Here is a 19,437-nt window from a genome sequence, read left to right on the forward strand (position 1 = left end):
TTAATTCCAGTGGTGCAATTGTGATAATATGATAAAGAGGAAAATTGCTCGAAGGTGTATTGCTGTTGAAGCTTTAATCAAATCATTTCTGAAAATTAAGCCAGATTACATACAAAATTCTGTCATGAGGATATTACGATTAATTTAGCTTGAATCTGTGAAGTGCATTTCTGTCTCCTCCTGGTGGTTGATGCCAAAACTACACATCAGAACGGAAATTTGTGTTTTCTAAAAGGTTTCTTAAGTCTGCTGTTTGTAATGTCGTTTAGAATTTATATCGCTAATCACCAAGTGCTTCTAATATTTTAGCAGTGTTTTAGGGTAAAAACAAGCCGTATAGTTCGTTTATACACATATCTGAATTTGACTAGCATTGCAAATTAAAAACGTGTAAAATGGGTCCTACTAGAACTGTTTTGCTAATAATTCGCTCTTAACTGATAAATCAACCACTTTTACTTAAAATTATCTTGAGATAAAATATGACAAACCTTTTAAATTTTGTAAATAACAGTTAATATCTTTAAAATAATTAGGGCATATGATAAAAGCAAATCAAACATGACTTTTAACAAATAAACTATTTACTCTCCACCTTTTTCTTCCCGTAAGACCGGGCGCGGTCATTTGTAAATTTTATGGAAGTGGCTTCCGGTCTCATCCTCCTCCAGCTATTTTTAGCTGTACAAAACAGCTTGTTTTGCTGCTTGATATTGCACATTTGTTTTAATGTATTATCTTAATTATGTGTAAATGATTTGTAGTAAAACAGTGAAGTTTTAAGTTTTTATTCTTCTCAAACCGGAAGTCTCGCCCATAGGCTTACTGCCACGTTGAAGAAAAAGGTGGGTAATAAAAAGCATAGTACTGCATGATATTATTTAAGTTGAAAGATAATGAAAGTTTCCTTTTTAAAAAAGTTATTCCCAGCTCTACAATATTTTATTTTCTAGGAATAGGATATTCCATTCGTCAGTTTTATTTATAAAATTAAAACCATTGCAGTTTGGACAATTTATAAAAGTTTTTTAAAAGTTGCGTGGACTATTGACATTTTGTTTTAAATCAAACAGAACTTGTAACAGATAAACTGTTCATTATAGGGTATTTATTTTACAGTGTGTATACTGTATTTATTTACACTTATTTCTGTAGCACAATTTCCGGTTCCGGTCGCTCAGTGTGTTGCGGTGCGCATAGAATGTGTAAATAGAGTTTGAAATTAGCCTAAATGATTTATTAACTCATCTAAAACGTTAATTAATCTCACAGTGACAGATAAAGTCACGTTTATATGTTATGTATTGTTAGGTATTATAAACAAAGAAAATATGAACGGCAAATTTCCATGCGGAATATTAATTAACCGTGTGTTTATTATTAGTTTTCGATAATTGTCGTTTGTAGATTTTGATCACAGACCACACGATGGCAGCACAGAAAAGAAAATGGTCATGTTTGTCCTGATTTTGAAGATGGGAGCTGCTGCGGATTTGAAATTTAGTTTATATTCAGATGTAAGTGAATAGAGCTGACAGCAGCCTTCTGCTTCAAAATGAATTTCCATTGATTACTGATGAACAGGAATGGGTTTATGACAGGTGAAATATTCAGATAATACTGAGTAAAGTCAGCCATCATAAAATATTTTCATAAAAGCTTTGAAAGGAGAGACAGGGAAAGAATAAACATTTGATGAAATCAGTTCCCTTTATTGCCTGAAATAAAAATCTAATTATCTTGCAAAACGGTTTGTGACTTTAACAGATTAAGCTACATTACAAAATATTTAACAAATGAGGACACATATAAAAGCCATACAATATTAGTACAAATTAATATTTAATCCAGCACTTTTTAAATTATTGAAAATTATTTAATTACAAAACAATTAAAGCATTGGCAAAAATGCCGTCACAGATAAGAGAGAACATTTCGTTTAACAAGCTGACCTATTGTAACAAATGCCTCACTACGTCATATTTGGAACCTTTGCAGCAAAATTCAAAATTTGGAACCTTTGCAGCAAAATTCAAACAGTAAGACAATTAAAAAATGTAACATACAAAAATTCTAAAAAATTGTGTTGACCAACGGATACTGTAATCTTTACATTGTATAAAAATACTACATGAGAAACACGTGACAGCCTGACCGATCTCAATGTGACCATCTTCCCCAACCTGACATTTATGAAAAATACACTTGTCCTGAAAGTAGTTCAGCATTTCAGTTAAAATCCAACTTCATTGAGTAGTTGACTCTCAAAGCATGTGAGGGTAGTTTTATTGTTTTCACTTGTTCACCCAGCATAAATATGAAAAATATGATTGTACTGGAATTTTAGTCTGGAGGACAGAATTCACAAAGGTAATATTATATTTCTTAAAACCTTATTGTTTAGTTGTGATAACTAATAGCCTCGGTATCCGCCTTAAATCTGTAAAAGTAGTATCCCAAAAAAGCTATTTATAATGAAACTATGAGGGTCTCTGAGAACCTTTGCCTAATATAATAATATATACATAATATATTTAAACAATCAATAGCTTTATTACATTAACGATAAAAAATTTGTATTGAGATTCAAGAATTTAGCGCTATAAAACATGTAGACCTACCTATTCTTTATAAACATACGGACTATAAATACTCACCTTTTTAAAGCAGCTATGTAAAATGTAAAAAAAAACCCCAAAACAAAACAAAATATTGGCTTCAAATTAAAAAGGAAAAAAATAGCCTGAACACTAATTGTTATCAAAAAGAAAAAAAAAAGCTTTTCTGTAGCCTCGAGTTCAGATCTTTGCCGTTCAATGGGTTTTTACAGTATGTATATATTTTAAATACATTTTATATATATTTAAATATATTTTAGATACTTTAAACTATATACAGCAGTCATATTTGTTAGCTTTTGAAAACATATTTTCATAAAAACGAATAAATCGTATGTCAATTATGTAAACATTGGTTTGACGCAAACCTTGCAGGATTTTTCTATTTATCAACTTTAAACGACTCTGACATACACATCAAATTGCTGCACTACCTCATTATAACCAGGAGATGGAGCAATATATTTTCCTCCCACATTTCCCCTCAATAATGCCTGCTGCTAATATACTTATTGATTAGCTACCGTGAACTCAAAAGAAACAGCTCTGAGTTTTATTTTTCTTGAAACGCATTACATAAAAAGTTACAAATCGCAAACATCTGTGGTAAATATGTGAGTGAACACAACTACTAAACACATAAAATAGATTATGCAGACCTAGAACGCTACTCTACTAAATCTAGCAAAAAGCACTGTTTTGTGTTTGAAACAACCGTAAAGTTTCATGTGGAATCTGCGCATGGCAACTAGCGACACTCGTCCGCTCTCTATGGAGGATGCGGCGAGCTGAGATGCTTAACGGCACCGGGAAAACTCCTCCGTCACTCGCCGCCGCTGCACAATTCGGCCTGCAGACATCAACACAGCTGCGGAATAAACCCTTACACACCCGTGTTCCTCACGCCCCGGTAATGGCGGATGAAAGGTAAGATTGCGCATGTCGGCATATGATGAAACTGCAAGACTGTAAAATCAATAGGTGACCGATCATCATGTCTTTACATTCAAATTCACAACATTTTAATTCTTATTATTAAAATATTGGATTTATAGCAGGGTGTCATTGAAACACTAAGTGATCGCATCAAGCCAGCAGAGAACCCCGCGGAAGGCCTAATGGCCAATTTCAGAAAAAAATAAATGTAAAATAAATAAAAACAAGTTTTTCACTACACTGCCAAGGTTTTAGTCATTTCTACCAATGTCAACGTCACATTTAAACAAACTTTTATTTTGAACTGCCCACTTGACCATTTCGTTTACGTACATTCCAGTACCCAAAATAATACAGGCCCTAATTCTGCTTTTGAAAACATCAATTATACGTCAGCATCACCTGTAGCTGAAGCTCATCCGCTCCCAAAATTGCTGCAGAACCGTTTCCCACACTGACGCCGTTACGCTGATTGACAGCCAGAGGGCGCTCATGGACGTAAATTCTCCCTGCTGCAACCCTGAACCTGACTGAACCATATTAACATCAAATTTGATGTCTTTTTATTTGGCCTCACGAGACGTAGACACGCCAGATAGTGATTTAGATTTTATTATGTTTTAATATATAAAAATCCAGTGAGCTTTAGTTAATTTATTAGATTTCTTGTGTGGATTTTGTCTTGAATTTAAGGCATGGTCACACAAAATGGCTGCCAATCAGAGCCCGTCATTCAATCATGAGTGTTGGAATCATCTTACAGACAGTATTGTATAATCACTGAAAACGCGTTAAGAAAACGTTAATGGTGGTTGGCGGGTAACGTTTTATTTGAATAAGAATACAGGTCGGTTATTTGACTTGACAAGTTTAAACAAATCTAACCATTTAACTATGTTTATAAAACAGTCTTAATATCATAATTTAATTTGTTTACAAGCAACATGGAATTTTCTGCTGACCTAGAGTTTCAACGTAAACGTTTACAGAAAAGTTGGAAAGTTTTGAACGCCTTATCAAAAGAGCGGGAATGACTAGACTGTTGTTGTTTCTTTCTTCAACAGGTATTTGACGGGCTATTTTAACGCGGATGAACTTTACAAAGATTGTCAGGAGTTTTCTAAAAAGTTTCGTTTTATTATCCACATCAGTCTGGCTTTGAAACTTCAAGATCTCTTCATATCACATAGTACAGGTATATTTTAATCTTTCTTTTACTTACAGGCATCACAATAAAACACCCGCGTAAATAATAATTGGCCTATATTTAAACATAATAGCTTAATTATTATTTTTTCCTCAGTGTGTCTTAAATCAAAGCGCATACCTGTGCTCCCGTTCAGCATTGAATATTCGCGTTTTTTAAAAGGAGCGATTTAAACTCCTCTTACATTTCACAGGCGCTATGAAATATTCATGCTGGAAAATTCCTCCATTCTGCACAAATGAACGCGCCACCAGCAGCTCAAACAAAACTAAAACAAACGAGCCTTGGTCGGTGCATTAGCCTAAAACCGACAAAAGAAGTTTAACAGAAGTCGGATGTTAGTCAGAAATAACCATCGCACTATTTTTGACTCCTTCACAGGGTCAGACGCGGAGCACTTACAGCATGGCCGTGCACTCCATTTCAGGTGAGTGAGATATTTATTAAGTATGCATCCTAGAAATAAATACGAATGTAATAGCTAACATCAATATCCTTTCGGTGAGCGCATGACCAGTAGCAGATCAACAGTGGTACCTGTTTGAATCAGCAGTGCTGAACCTTTATGAAACCATGTTGTCAAACCATAGAACATCATCGTGTAATATGATTACACTAATTAAACAGGGGAAAAGACGTCGTCGGGTCCTTTTTACAGTGGGCGACTGAAAGACAGACGCAGAGGAAAAGAATCCTGAATGCTCCTTTCATACTTCCGTTCGACGTCATGATTAAATTGTGACGTAATGAAGGAGCGTTCAGGCTGAATCAGCCGCCAACGTAAATAACCTATGTTATGTTTTACTATTTTACAGGGAATTATGAAGCGAGCTGTTAAAATGCTTATAATGGATATTAAATGTTTTCAATGTACTTACTGTTATGTCGAGTGTTAGCTATTTTGAAGTAGAGATAGGCTAACACATGCAGCAAATGCATTTAGATTTTTGTGACGAGTAACTAAGATGAAATCATAATAAATAGGCTACACATAAATGAATAAATACAAGCTTTAAGTTTTGTTCAATTGGTTATTTTATTGTATTTATTTTATCGAGGAGACCATTTAAACTTTTTTTGTTGTCGAGAAAATTGTATGATGAGCATAAACTATCTGTTGGCGTTTTTAAACAGAAATTAGGCAAACAATAAACCTGAAATCTTATACGGTTTCTAAAACGTTTTTGCGATTTAATAAAAACGAAAAATATAAACAGCATCTAAAATGTAAAGACTGGCAAAAGGCACAACTGATCATCTCCTTGTCTCAAATCTTTTGGAGTGTCACAAAATGCGTCAAAATCATTATAAATGCTAATGTTTTTAAACTATGTTTGAGCTGCATCGGAATGTTGTTTTTGTCATATATTCTTTGTTTAAATACTTCAGTTTATCATGAGTACACACAAAACTGATTTTAAAAAATATATATGTGACTGGGTCAAAACTGTTTGAAGACTAATTATAATTCGTATATCCTGTGTGTTTTGAATAGAACAAGTTCTTACCTTATAATGAAACCACAAATGTAATGGTCTTTGAAAGAACAATTGATGCAGCAGCAGCGTTCACATGTACAACTGAAAATGAAGCATTTAAAAATATCCGCCCCTCACACTCGATATTTACCTCTGATTAGTTTTGAATCGGTTTTTAAAAATCCGATCGGGTTTGTGTTGGCTTCGGTAGATAATTTCGGAACGATGGAGTAATTGAACGAATGCAGCATTAAACCAAAAGAAAGGAGAAGATCTGAATAACTCTGTGAACTCTATTGACAACTATGCGTTTCCTCAGGGGTTCGGCTGGGTGGGGGTGGGTGAGGTGAAGGTATGGCGGATCCGAACTGCTCAATACATTCAAACAGACCCTCCAATCTGTTGGTTTTGTGAGCACGAAACATCTCTGTAAACCTTCTTCTGTAAACTCACTTTATTGATGAGTTAAACTGGGATCTTGCCTTCTAGCAATGTTGACTAAATGATTTCAGTTGAATTAGTTTAATTCAAGATTAAACGAATATTTTCTATTTCATTTGGAGGTAAAGTCTAAATAAATAGCCATTCTCAACGTCCAAGAGAGTGTTTCCACTCTCTAGGGTGTTGCTTCGGTTCAAAGTTCTTGTATGTGAAATGCACTTTTAAATATTGAGCTCATGAATGAAAATGTCAATTGGTGAACCATTTTGCATTTCAATAGCATCTATTTGCATAGTCCTGATTTAAAAGATAATTTCACATGTGGAAAATTCCTCTGGTGTTTGATTATGAGTTTGGATTTGAGGAATCAGTGTTTAAACTTTGCTCTTACAGAGAGAAAATGTTTGGTTTGTTTCTTCAAACAGATCTTTCAAACGTTAAACTTTAAAACGTTTAGTTCTTGCTAATCAAAAAAAAAGGTTAACTCTTGCTAATAAACAATTCAGGATTAAAACGATTTAACTTCAATGTTAAGCAATGCTTTGCTTTAGTGTGTATTACTGTTTGATCTCCTTCATGCATAATTTTACATATAGGCTGTAATTTGAATTACATAGGTATTGTGTCATGGATTTATTGGTATCTTAAAATTAAACTAACGCGTTTATGGTTGTTTTATAATCGATATGTCTGTGTGGATTTTAGGAAAGTTTTTAGAGTGTTGTTATTCAGTCTAGGATTAATCTCAACAAGTCAAAACCAGTTATTTGTTATATGTTATATCCAATATCCATTGGAAATAAAAATGAGAAATTTGAATAACCTGCTAATGTTTTACGACTCGCTCTTTATTGTTTTATTTTTCTAAACTCTACAATTAAAAGCGTATTTTTACCTCAGATCAATATACTTACTTCAGTGTGTTTTAAATGACTTTTTAAAGTCATTTACAGCCGTTTAGCCTTTCCATTCGACATAAACCACCGAGTAACATCTTTATTTATCTGCCTGTCCTGCAACTTATCCGATGCTTGCGAACTTTAACGGGATCAAACGGGGACATTTAGGGTGTGTCCGTGACCTCGTGGGACGTGTTTCCCGGCACTCGCGGGGCCGTTTTATGAATGGTGGATGGGAAACCCTCTTGCAGGAAATGAGAAACCCCATAACATCTGACACCGGTGACCAGATCCGTGACCTGCGCCGTAATGGCACGACCACCATCCATCTCTTCCACACACCAGCAAACACACACACAGCATCTCCGACAGCAGATCTGGTGCAGGGGGGTGGGGGGATTGGGGGCAGGGGTGAATTCCGGAGGGTGGTCGGCATGGATGGGTGGGTGGGTGGGGGGTGGGTGAAAATGGGCGGAGCGTTGAAGCGGTGGGGGTAGTTGTTGATTCACTCCTCAAACGTGTTTTTCCTCTGACTCAAAGACAGAGAAAAACATCCTCTGCCAAGGCATCAGGTTTGGTCGTGAGGTTGTCAGAAACGTTCACTGAACGAATTTCTTGTATAAACGAAAACATGACGTTTTTATAACAGGAGGCAATTATTTCAGTCATCAGTTTGCATTAATTTTTTGCATGTCAACTTGTTGGTTTAATGCACATTTCACTAGTTTTTTTTTAAACTCTCAAATACAATTCAAAAGAACACAGTGAGATTCCATTTAATCCGTTCCATATTTTCATATTTAGAACATTCCATTATATGAGTTACATTTTGGGTTCATACATTTTGGGTGTTTATCATGTATTATTACTTTATATACTTGAAAAAAAAATCTGCTAGTTGTTTTGGATCCATGCTCTCTTTTCATGGATCAAAATATCATGTAGTTTGGAGGCTAAATATGTTAAAACTATTGCAATACACGTACATACGTTTATTTTATGCCTTTATGTTTGTTCTGTCTATACGTAGGTATGCTCGTGTATATATTTGTAAGTGCGCAAAGCTCATGTAACTCAGAAAAAAAATCCATGTGTGTGAGGACTTGATCAATAAAGCTCTTCTTATTCTGATTCAGTCTCATTGACCTTTGTACTGCAGCAAACGACAAATGCAAACTGCAGTGTGCTTCAACAAACGATAATTAGTGATGATCTCATTTCTCCCAAACTATAATGTTTTGGAAACGTTTAAACAAAAGCAGAACGACATCAGTAAACATTTTTAGTGAATTTCTGCGTGCAGAAGAAACGTTTCCGTCTTTTCCGGTAATGACATAAGGTATAACTTAAAAAAAAAGTAAGCTAGAGTTCAACAGAACAGTACACTACAGAGATAAATTCTGAAAAACTTTTGTTGTTGCGTTTCGCTACAACCGAGGACATTAAAAAATGAAGTGTTATACAAGTGTTTACTTTCATAAGACTATAAAGTATAATGACTGTGGTTACCAGCGGTTGGAATTTGGTTACATAACGCATCATTAAAATTGTTACATATAAATGAAAAAACCTAAAATGCTGGACTTTTTACGGTCCCTCGAATGACTTGCAGAATGCGCCCAAAACAGATTTTAGACGTCATAACACGCGTTAAAAACCCGAACCTGTGCAAATGGAGATGCTTTTACGTGACGCAGCAGTAGAGCTTGAAGTCCAGCCCGGTTCCGAGTCCGCTCCCTCTCCCGGGCTCACGGAGGAGTCACGTGTGCAGCGCTGCGAGCGAGCGAATGAGAAACGGAGAGCGGGAGAGAGAGAGCGAATGTGCGAGGGAGGGAAAGAGAGAGGGGATAGGAGATGTTAAAAGAGACATGACAAAATATCCAAAAAGGAGACGCACGCCGTACCATGCGCGCTAAATTTGTGCCCGCTGGAAATCGGGATGTCGGATCGACGGTGAAGCGCATCACCCCATTTCACGGAGGAAACGATTTCGCTGGAACTTTGGAACGGAGGGTCCGCGGGGAAACATGGCCGAAGGTTACGATGCTTTTTTTTTTAAACATCTCTTTTCACCTTCAGAAAGGAACTCCGTCCACCGCGCTTTGTTTACGTTGTTTGTATGCATGCATGATGAAGAGCGGTTTGAGCCAGCGGTAGTGGGGGGGTGGGAGCGAATACGGGGGGGCGGGTAACGTGTGCACACCTGCCCCACGCCAGGCGGTTCACACACGGTAGATGTACTACGACATAGTATACATAGTATAGCTACTAACTAGGCGCGTTGAGCAATAGTAATGCACTGCGCCATCCTGTCTAAAGTGTAGCGCTACTTTTCATTGAGTTTCTCCAGTTTTCCAGAAGGTGGTTGTAGACAAGGATGTAACAAAACATGCAAGGTTAGGGGAACCAAATGTAAAAGTTTAAGAGTCTGTCACTGAAAACCCCAACACACTGATTGATTATAAAGAAAAGGGGGCGTCGGTAGTGGTGAAATGAACGCACGTTGTTGAGTAGTAGTTGGGGGATTTCCCTCAGAATCGCTGCCCATGTAGACCCACGGTCATTGTGTACACCGAGAACAAAGTATACAGGCTACATCAACACAACATCATGGGCTTTTCTCCCTTGACCGCACAGGAGGGCCGCGCAGAGGTGGCGGGTCGGACCCCGCCAGGACTCCGCCGCAGATTCTGGCTGGCTCGGGTTACTGCAAGTGGTTTAATGTCCGCATGGGGTTTGGATTTATATCGATGACCAGCAGCGAGGGGAAGCCAGTGGACCCTCCACTAGACGTGTTCGTTCACCAAGTAAGTCCAAAAATACTGCATGTGCTTGGGTTTCAGCCGTTTTCCCGACTCTCTTTCACGTTATCTGTCGCATCTCATTGACATCAGCAGATGTGCTTGAGGAAAGCAGAAGTAAACATGCGCTTGTGTTTTCATCCCCTGTCACTTTAAGAACGCCAGAAACACATCTTCACTCTCCATTGATATCATCAGACCAGTGCCGTATTAGTAGTAAACACTGAGGTATTTATGATGCAGCCTTAAAAGACTTCATTAGGTAGGGAAAACAGAGAGTAGCCCATGGCATTCGCGTTTATTCGCCTCATGCTCACGGATAAACCTGCCAACATGTCGGAAAATGTGTCACAAGGAGCACACGATGATCAGAGCCCGTTCACAAGCAAGACTTTTGAAGAATGGCAGGCCATTTCGGCGTAAACTGTTGTACTGAACATCATGTGCTCTCGTGTTTACATGGGTGTAGTTCAGCCCCCCCTTCCCAATATTTCGTCTTCTCGTGGACGTTCAGAGCTAAATCAATACAGACACATGTACTAAACCGGAAATTATCTCCTTTCATCATTTTCCAAGCTTTTCACGGCACCTTAAAATAGCATACGCACATTTGAAGAACAAAAGCAGAGGTTTCTTCTGCTCGCTGCACTGTTTTCTGTCAGCTTTGCTGATTTCTGTTACATTGTGTTCTTGTAATCTGTTGATATTATTGTCAAGCAGTGTTGTGTTTACAGCTGGATGTTAATGAGATGTTATAACGATTCCTGGGACATTTCCATTGTTACAAAACACATCTGCATAATCTTTTAAATCTGAAATTCAGTTAGTGTGCACAGGAAACACGTGTCTATCTATCTATCTATCTATCTATCTTTCTAGTATTTTCAAAGAATTTAAAACCATCTTGAGTTAATAAAATAACAGTTGTGCATTCTTTTCTTGACTTCAGTAATGTTTTAATAATTGTTTATTGCAAAGTACAATTGCTGAACCATTTTGCTTTATGCATTCTTTTTGTGATTAGTGTTTCAGTGGATATGTTAGACACAAATAGAATTTTGTTGCATTATAGTATCAATTTGTGAATTAGCACAGTAAAGAAAAAGATACATTCTAAATATGTATGGAATAATTTTAAATGATTTAAAACAGCCACATTGTTATGTGCAAGATGTGATTTCTTTGTTGAGGTGAATTTCATTCAGTATTAATTTAAATTTCAAGCTTGTGTGGACATGATTTTTTTTTTCTTTAGTGCATGAGCTTAAACATGAACCTCTTGTGCCAGTAGCCCCTAAACCTGAGTGCATTCTGGGAAATGCAGTTCTCAAAAAAGACAAACAGCAGTCAGAGATACAGTCAGAATGTCACTGAGTTTAATGATGTATTTATAGCTATTGCAATATACGGTCAAGCCATTTGAAATTATTTCAGAAATTATTCAGACACCAGATATAATTTGTAATATTTTTTACTAGGGTGCAGGACACTATAGTTAATTTATGTAAGTGAGGATAGCAAAATAAACTGTGACATATTATAAAAATTGTAAAATCTCTTTGGGACCAAAAATAGTTTGACACTTTGACCTGACCATGTTTTGCTTACGTGTTTTTTTCTTTAATTGCTAATACAACCTTTTTACACCACAGACTGAACAAAATTATCCATTGTTTGGTAATCGGTAAACAAAGTATTAATAGTTGTGCAAATATTGTCAGTTTTTAGTTCTATTAAAGTTATCTGACATTATCAAGATGAATTTGTTCTGACACAGTTTAGCTCTGAGTTCTTGTCATATTTTATTACCATTTTCTAAACTACAGCGAATAAACCGTGATAATGTGAGAAATGCTTAAGGTGTCTGAATAAATTTTAGTTTGACTGTATATATAAAAAATAAGGCAAATGGTTAGAAAAGAGCTGGTTGAAATCAAACAAAATCTCCACATCTGCTGTTGCACATTCAGCTGACTTATCTGTTGAAATGCACAATAAATGCACTAGTTATTCTGTAAGGCACAGGTTAAGCCATACTATTTTTATGTTTAATCTTGATGTGAAATCTGTGTACATAGGTTAAGCAATAGAACATTTCCTACCTCATATACATATGAGTAGTTATTGTAAGAATGTCTTGTACTACTGATAAAACGGTTCCTTTGATAAGCATGAGGTAAACAATTGCCAAAACAATTACCAAATGCGTTTGGAAAAACAAGGAAAGCTCAAGAATGGGAAAGCGTATTGATTAGAGCCGTGTTTGTCATTTGGTTTATTTTTGTTTACAGCCTATCCTGTACGCAAACTAGCAAACACATTGTGGCTCTTAAACCTATATAATTTGAGTTTGCACTAATGTCTTTTAATTGTACATTTACGTTGGTGCATTATCTCTTCACGACGGAGTTGCATTAGCAAAATACCAATTTTAACTCATCCAAGTAAGCAAATTATTAGCTAATAATCTCAAAATGCTTTAATATCACCTGATAAATTAGTCTATCACAAGTTAGCTGGCATATTTTGTTTAATCATTTGTATGTTTTGAACCCTCAAGCTAATTTTAGCATCATGTATGCGCAGGTCATGATGTTGAGGCTGGTTTGTGTGTGTTGGACAGACTAATGGCAGAAGCAGCTGTAATCCATAACGTCTCTGATAAAGATATGCATTTCGCTGCTATGTGGAGGTTATTTGGGTTCTTTGTGTCTGAATGCTGCACGTACATGTGCTTTCATGCTACATTGGAAATGAAAAGCTTTTATGCTGTACAGGGTGTGTGTGTTTGTGTCTTGTTTAGGATGTGCAGCCGTTGTGCAGCGTGTGTGTGATAAGCAGTGTGTGTACAGCTGATTATTCCCTCAGTGTGTGTCTAAACCTGATATTATGTATAGAAACAGAGTGTTTCATTTGGCAGTTGGTCAAAAAAACGCCAAGTTTTTTACAAGCAAGAACTGTGCGGTTTAGCACAATACATGCATGCATTTGGCAGATGCTTTTTATCCAGATTGTTATTGTTTTTTTTATCTTTTCATACAACCATGGGAATTGAACCCGTGACCTTAACGTAACTATGCTTTACTGTTTGCGTAATGTCTGCTTAAGAAAATGCATTTCTGTCTTTTCCCTGTATGAGGGAAATTTTCAGCCAAATCTGTTTTTGCGACTTATTTTTATTACTTTGCATGTTTTATCATGCATATTAATCTACGTATAAATTATGATGTTGTAATTATAAAAGTAGCTAAAATAAAATTGTATGAATGAATCAACATTGCATATGAAGCATTATTTTATTAGTATTCAGTTGAAAACTCTTGTTCTTACTTGAAAATAATTGTATATAGATTTTAGCTTTTTCTATTTGTGACAGTTAGTATCATAAGGAAGTAATATAAATTATTTGAGATAAAGTAGGTTATTATTGTTTTTCAACTTCAATGTTAAATTTAATCTTTTAAAATAGTTATATATTAAACTTGTGATGCATTTATGTTTCTTAAACCAAAAGATGACATTTAAACCCACTATGTATAATGTATTATTATTTTTCATAAATAATTGCAACCAAAATGGAAATGCATTATAATATTTGCATATTCCTTGTTATATCTGAAATTGTTTGTTTGTCATATGTTTATGCATTACGCTTTCTAAAGCCGTAACCGTGAATAACAATGTGGTTAGTTATCACTATGCATTATAAGGTGTAATTAATGAATTAAAATACTTTTATAATGCATTATATATAAAGGCTTTAGGTAAAGGCTTTAGCCTCACTTAATATGACCAGTACATCAATACAATGTCCTGTAGTAGCAGCAGTCACTGAAACACACCAGTGTTTGTCCTGTTTCAGATCTCCTAAAATCCATGAGCTTTTTGTATCAGTCCAGGACAGGAAAGACTGTGAATCAGAAAGAAAGAGAACGCATGTGTGTGTGTTTTTGTTTGTATGTGTAAAGAGGATTTCTGTGCTTGTGTGTGTGTGGTGGGGGTTGGGGTCCTCTAACATTCTTTAAAAGAGGAATTTCGTTAAAGACAAAAAAGGGAAAGGAGGCGTGGCTTCGGCCGGCCCTCACACTCCGAATCAACGCACTGCAGTGTGTGTCTGTGTGTGTGTTTCATTAGGAGCTTTGTGTTTGATTTTTCCGAATGCTGCACCTCCTGCAGTGTTTGTGCGTGTGCATCGTGTGCTTGTGCGAGTCGAACTGCACAGATGTATGTTGATATTTATAAAGTGTCGCTGTGTATGACTCCATCATTTAAGGTGTTTATACACTCTTAAAAATAAAGGCTTTTTATCGCCACTGATGGTTCAAAACGGTTCTTTAACATGGAAAATGACTAGATAAAAATAGTTATTTTAAAAACAGTTTACTGGTTCTCTGGGGTTGTCATGGCAATAAATCATGGCAACATATTTTTTAAAGTATATATGATTAAACTAAGCAAGATTAAAAAAAAACATAATTGAAATAACTTGTAGAGCCTATTTGATTATACTTTCAAAATTTAAAGGCAGCAACTGAACTTCAAACTTGAATTTCAAAAAGTACTTCGGAACCTTTATTTTTGGAACCTTTTAAAATGTTATTCTTAGAAGTGGAGTTTGGTTTGTATGCAAATCAATTTCCAGAAGTGAGCTAAATCTGATAAAGCCTCTATCTGTAATTTCCCTTGTTTAACAAAACTGATTTTGAGATATAAATTGTTTGTTTTTCATTACATTGAATTTGTACATTTTATCTTGTATATTGATCTTTTTAACCGATAAAGTAGTCGATTACAATGAGCTACAATAAAGACTGTATTATAACTCAAGAGGCTGTAATTGTAAAAGTAGCGACACTTATAAAAATATCTTCCAACTGGGCTTTTTTTCATAGCAGTGCCATAAAATAACCATTTTGGGTTCCTGAAAGAACCTTTCAGTGAAGAACATTTTAAAAATCCAAAGAACCTTTGGAATGAAAAGGTTCTGTGGATGTTAAAGATTCTTTTTGGAATCACTGATGCCAGTAAAGAATCTTTCATTTAAATTGTATGAATGAACTGACACGTTAAAGCTCTAAAAAATGTAATCTGCATTTACACTTATTCCTCGCTATAGTTTAAGGGCAAATTTTTCTCCAGAAGTCTGATAAATCTCCCTCCGGGGACATCTGAGGATGTTTAACTGGAAAAGTTGTTTGTACATTATATTTTTTAATTCTAGAAATGGTTTTCTTTTGGGGATGGGGTCTGTGGTATGTCCTTATTTACATAGCTAGTTAAACATATGTGTGTGTGTGTGAGGTTTCTCTGGGCCCCTAGTGAGATTAAGCTCTCATCCAGACTCCTCCTCTCTCACTGCTGCACAGATCTCACTCCTCCTCTAACATACATGCTCCTCTCCTCATCCTGTGCTCCATCGATCTGTTTTTTAACCGCTGATGCCAATACTGATATCTAGAGTGCAGGACGAAATATATAATGGCAGATGCACAGTTTTTAAAGCTGACACTTATTTTACACAAGTCTGTTGGTGCATATTTAAACTGATTTAAGGAGAAACTAATTTATATATGTGAGTGTAAAATCTTTGATTTGATAATTCACGTTTACAATCACAGGATTGTCAGACTTGATGAATGCATACTTGTACGCTCGTTCCGGTTATTCAAAACATTTGTGACCCTAGACCACAAAACTTAAGTGGCACGGGAATATTTGTAGCAATAGCTAAAAATACATTGCATGGGTCAAAATGATCTATTTTTATTTATGCCAAAAAATCATTAGAATATTAAGTAAAGATCATGTTCCATGAAGATATTGTAAATGACCTACCATAAATATATCAAAACTTAATTTTTGATTTGTAATATGCATTGCTAAGAACTTCATTTGGACATCTTAAGGCAATTTTATCAATATTTTTTTGCACCCTCAGATTCTAGATTTTCAGATAGTTGTATTTCAGTCAAATATTGTCCTATCCTAACAAACCATACATCAGTGGAAAATCTCAATTGATAAAACTGATGCTTATGACTGGTTTTGTTGTCCACAGTGTTTCTATGCTTTGTATTATTTATTATAACTTGAGTTACAGTTTGTGTACATGTGTCAGTTAATTTTGTATATATATTTTATATTCTTTTGACATTTTTATAGTATCATATTGTAATTTAATCAATAATGACAATGTTTTAGTGTGATCAAACCAACTAATTCCGGTCAAATCCCTTCTTAATATTTTGTCATCTTGCTGGTTTTGTAAGTTAAAGGGATTTAGAAAAAGCATATTGAGCACTCAGGAAAAACAATAAATGAATTACTAATTAAAACAATATTGTCAAATAATCATGAAATGTAGTTTGAAATATTTTGACTGGAGAAAATAAAAGTGTAGGAACGCATAGTACTTAGTTTAATTATTATTTTGGACATGTAGAACACACTGCAAAAATATCTAATTAATTATTATCTAAATTTATAATAATATTGTGTTTGCATGTATTTTAGTAAATATAAATATATTTTTGTTTATTTATTTGTGATAGTAGTTGTGACAAAACAAAAACTAACATGATTTTATCTTTAAAATTATTTGGTTTATACTGAGTTTAGTATTTTATCTAGACACATAATGAGGTCATGAAAATACTGTATAACAGTAATGATCCAGAACATATTACGAATATAGTTCATTATCTGCTTTAAATTGTTTTTCTCATTAGCTGCTGCTTTTATTTCTAATCATCTTACTTTTAAAGATTCTTTGTTTTCTTCTAAACTTTACTAGACTAGTTCTGCTTTTACTTAAGCATGAATTTTCTGTTTTCTCCATTATTGTCTTCTTTCTCACGCTTTCCCTGCCTTGTTTTGTTCACTTTCATTTCTTTTCTTTTCTTCCAGAGCTCGATCTCTTCTGCATCCTGCACTTTTATTCTCCATTTCTTCATTTGTTCAGTTCTTCATTTGTTCACCTCAACACAAGCTGCAGGTCACATGACTTCCTCCTTCAGCTCTGCCCATATATGGAGTGAGTGTGTGGGTGGAGCCAGCTGCTGATCTGACACAAACAAACCCTCACTTTCCAAGACTTCAATCACAGCTTTGTAGCACGGAAATCTAATGATTATAATGATTTTGGTATTTTTTTGTTAAACTTTTTTTGCAATGTATTTTATGTGTATTTTTTATTTAATACTAGAAGTAATTTAATAATCTTATTAAAGCATGACTTGTTGAATTAGTTCTTGAATTAATTTTAAAAAAGCTCTGTGTATTGTTATTTTGTAAGTTTAATTACAGGAATTGATTTGTGGTCTCATATCTACCTAATTAAAATCACAAACTCATTAAAAGAAGTGTCTTTTATAAGAAACATCTGCCGAGATCACGAATGTTAAATGTAAACTGTTTAAACAACATAAATCAGATACTAAAATCTATGTCTTTTTAAAACATTTTTTAGAGAACTGTTCATGTTTGCTTTTCAAAAAATAAGCAAACTTTCAGTAAGTTATAGTGATATGTTATTTATTGTAATGAATTAACACAAAACAAAACAAATCATGCAAACAGAAACTATTTTTAAGCTTCATAATTCAAACAGACACAAACGTAATTCAATGTGAATATCTAAAATGTCTTTCTGATTTAATTGTTTTTTTGTTCTCTTAGTATCTGTTCACACACATTTTAAAACTGTATAATCATTCTCAAAGGCATTTTAAGATGTAAAAACACATGTATTTCTATCAGACGTAACTCGGCTGTGTGCACTTTACACACACACACACTCGGAGAGAGAGAGCTCATATCCGGCTGCTATCAGGAGTGTGTGTCGAGTGATGTAGTGTGTGTCAGCAGATCAAATACTGCGTGTGCGTCTCGTAGTCAGCGCAGAAGTGTGTTGTTAATTTAACGCAGGGAAACGGGATGCCTGTGTATGTGAGTGTGTGTTTGAAGGGGGTTGGGCAGAGGTCAGAGGTCACCGTGAAGGATGAAAACATGTGGAGGAGGGGTGATGTGCGATACGTCCGGCCCTTTGGTGGCGCTCTCCGTATTTCTCGCTCCTGCTTTCTGTCTTCCGTCTCTTGTGCTTCTGCTTTTTTTTCTGCAGTGAGCAGAACAATGTGACACACATCTTCTCCTGTGCTCATGGATTGCATTTCTTGATTGTGCTGTTTTGGATGAATTCAGACATCAGAAATGTGTCTGCTGCTGCATGATCTTCCTGTTTGCATTGCTTCTCTCTGAACTTTGACCTGGAAATAAAAGCACACACTTGGTGTAGAAACCAAAAAAGACATTTTCACTCAGGAATTGCTAGTGAATCTCACAGTCAATTACAAACAGCAAGTAACGCATTGAATTACACATCTTATTTTAAACTAGAAAGGCTGAAATAATGTTTTCTTGCAAAACCATGTTTTTACAACTTCATATTTTACAACTTATTTATTAATGTATTTATTTATTGGGTATTTACAACTTTGATTTTGTGTGTGTGTGTTTGTGGTTATAATGATTACATGTCCTAAAATCTTTACTTATCAGTTTCAGTTTAATCACATTTCAGAACAGAACTCTGGTTAGTAATAATTTATTATTAATAATAATTAATAGTAATATTGATAATTTAAATAAAATATTTACTTACAATATTTATTCACATATTTCTGAATAGAAAGTGTTTACAGTTTTTTTTTCACACAGATTCTGATAGATAGATAGATCAAAAGACAGATAGAAAAAGAAAAAATAGAGATGAAAGAGAAAGAAAGAGAAAAGGGTAGATAAAAGAGAAAGAAAAAATATTAATAGATAGAAAAAGAAAAGAGAGATGAAAGAGAAAAAGAAAGAGAAAAAGTAGATAAAAGAAAGACACAATATAGATAGAAAGAAAAAGAAACAGATAGATAGATAGATAGATAGATAGATAGATAGATAGATAGATAAAAAAGAAAAAGAAAAAACAAAGACGAAAAAGAAAAAAAGAGATGAAAAAGAAAACCAAAAGAAAGAAAGTAGAGTAAAAATAAATGAAAGAGAAAAAAG

At 34.9% G+C, this 19,437-nt stretch overlaps 1 protein-coding gene across 3 annotated transcripts in view; it reads left to right on the top strand.

Moving 5' to 3' along the window:
• Window positions 1-3,383: 3,383 nt before the first annotated feature.
• Window positions 3,384-19,437, top strand: part of lin28b (lin-28 homolog B (C. elegans)) — a 30,915-nt gene continuing 14,861 nt past the window's right edge. The window contains exons 1-4 of one of the 3 annotated variants that reach the window (XM_051137798.1): window positions 3,384-3,545; window positions 4,619-4,749; window positions 5,143-5,188; window positions 10,217-10,386. In XM_051137798.1, coding sequence (XP_050993755.1) covers window positions 5,167-5,188; window positions 10,217-10,386 — 192 coding nt within the window. In that variant the 5' untranslated portion in view covers window positions 3,384-3,545; window positions 4,619-4,749; window positions 5,143-5,166. Of the gene's footprint in view, window positions 3,546-4,281; window positions 4,402-4,618; window positions 4,750-5,142; window positions 5,189-8,784; window positions 9,617-10,216; window positions 10,387-19,437 lie in introns of those variants that run through there. The other 2 variants (XM_051137799.1, XM_051137800.1) reach the window with 2 other exon arrangements.

This window comes from Labeo rohita, chromosome 20 (assembly GCF_022985175.1).
Source record: "Labeo rohita strain BAU-BD-2019 chromosome 20, IGBB_LRoh.1.0, whole genome shotgun sequence".
NCBI classification, from domain to species: Eukaryota; Metazoa; Chordata; class Actinopteri; order Cypriniformes; family Cyprinidae; genus Labeo; species Labeo rohita.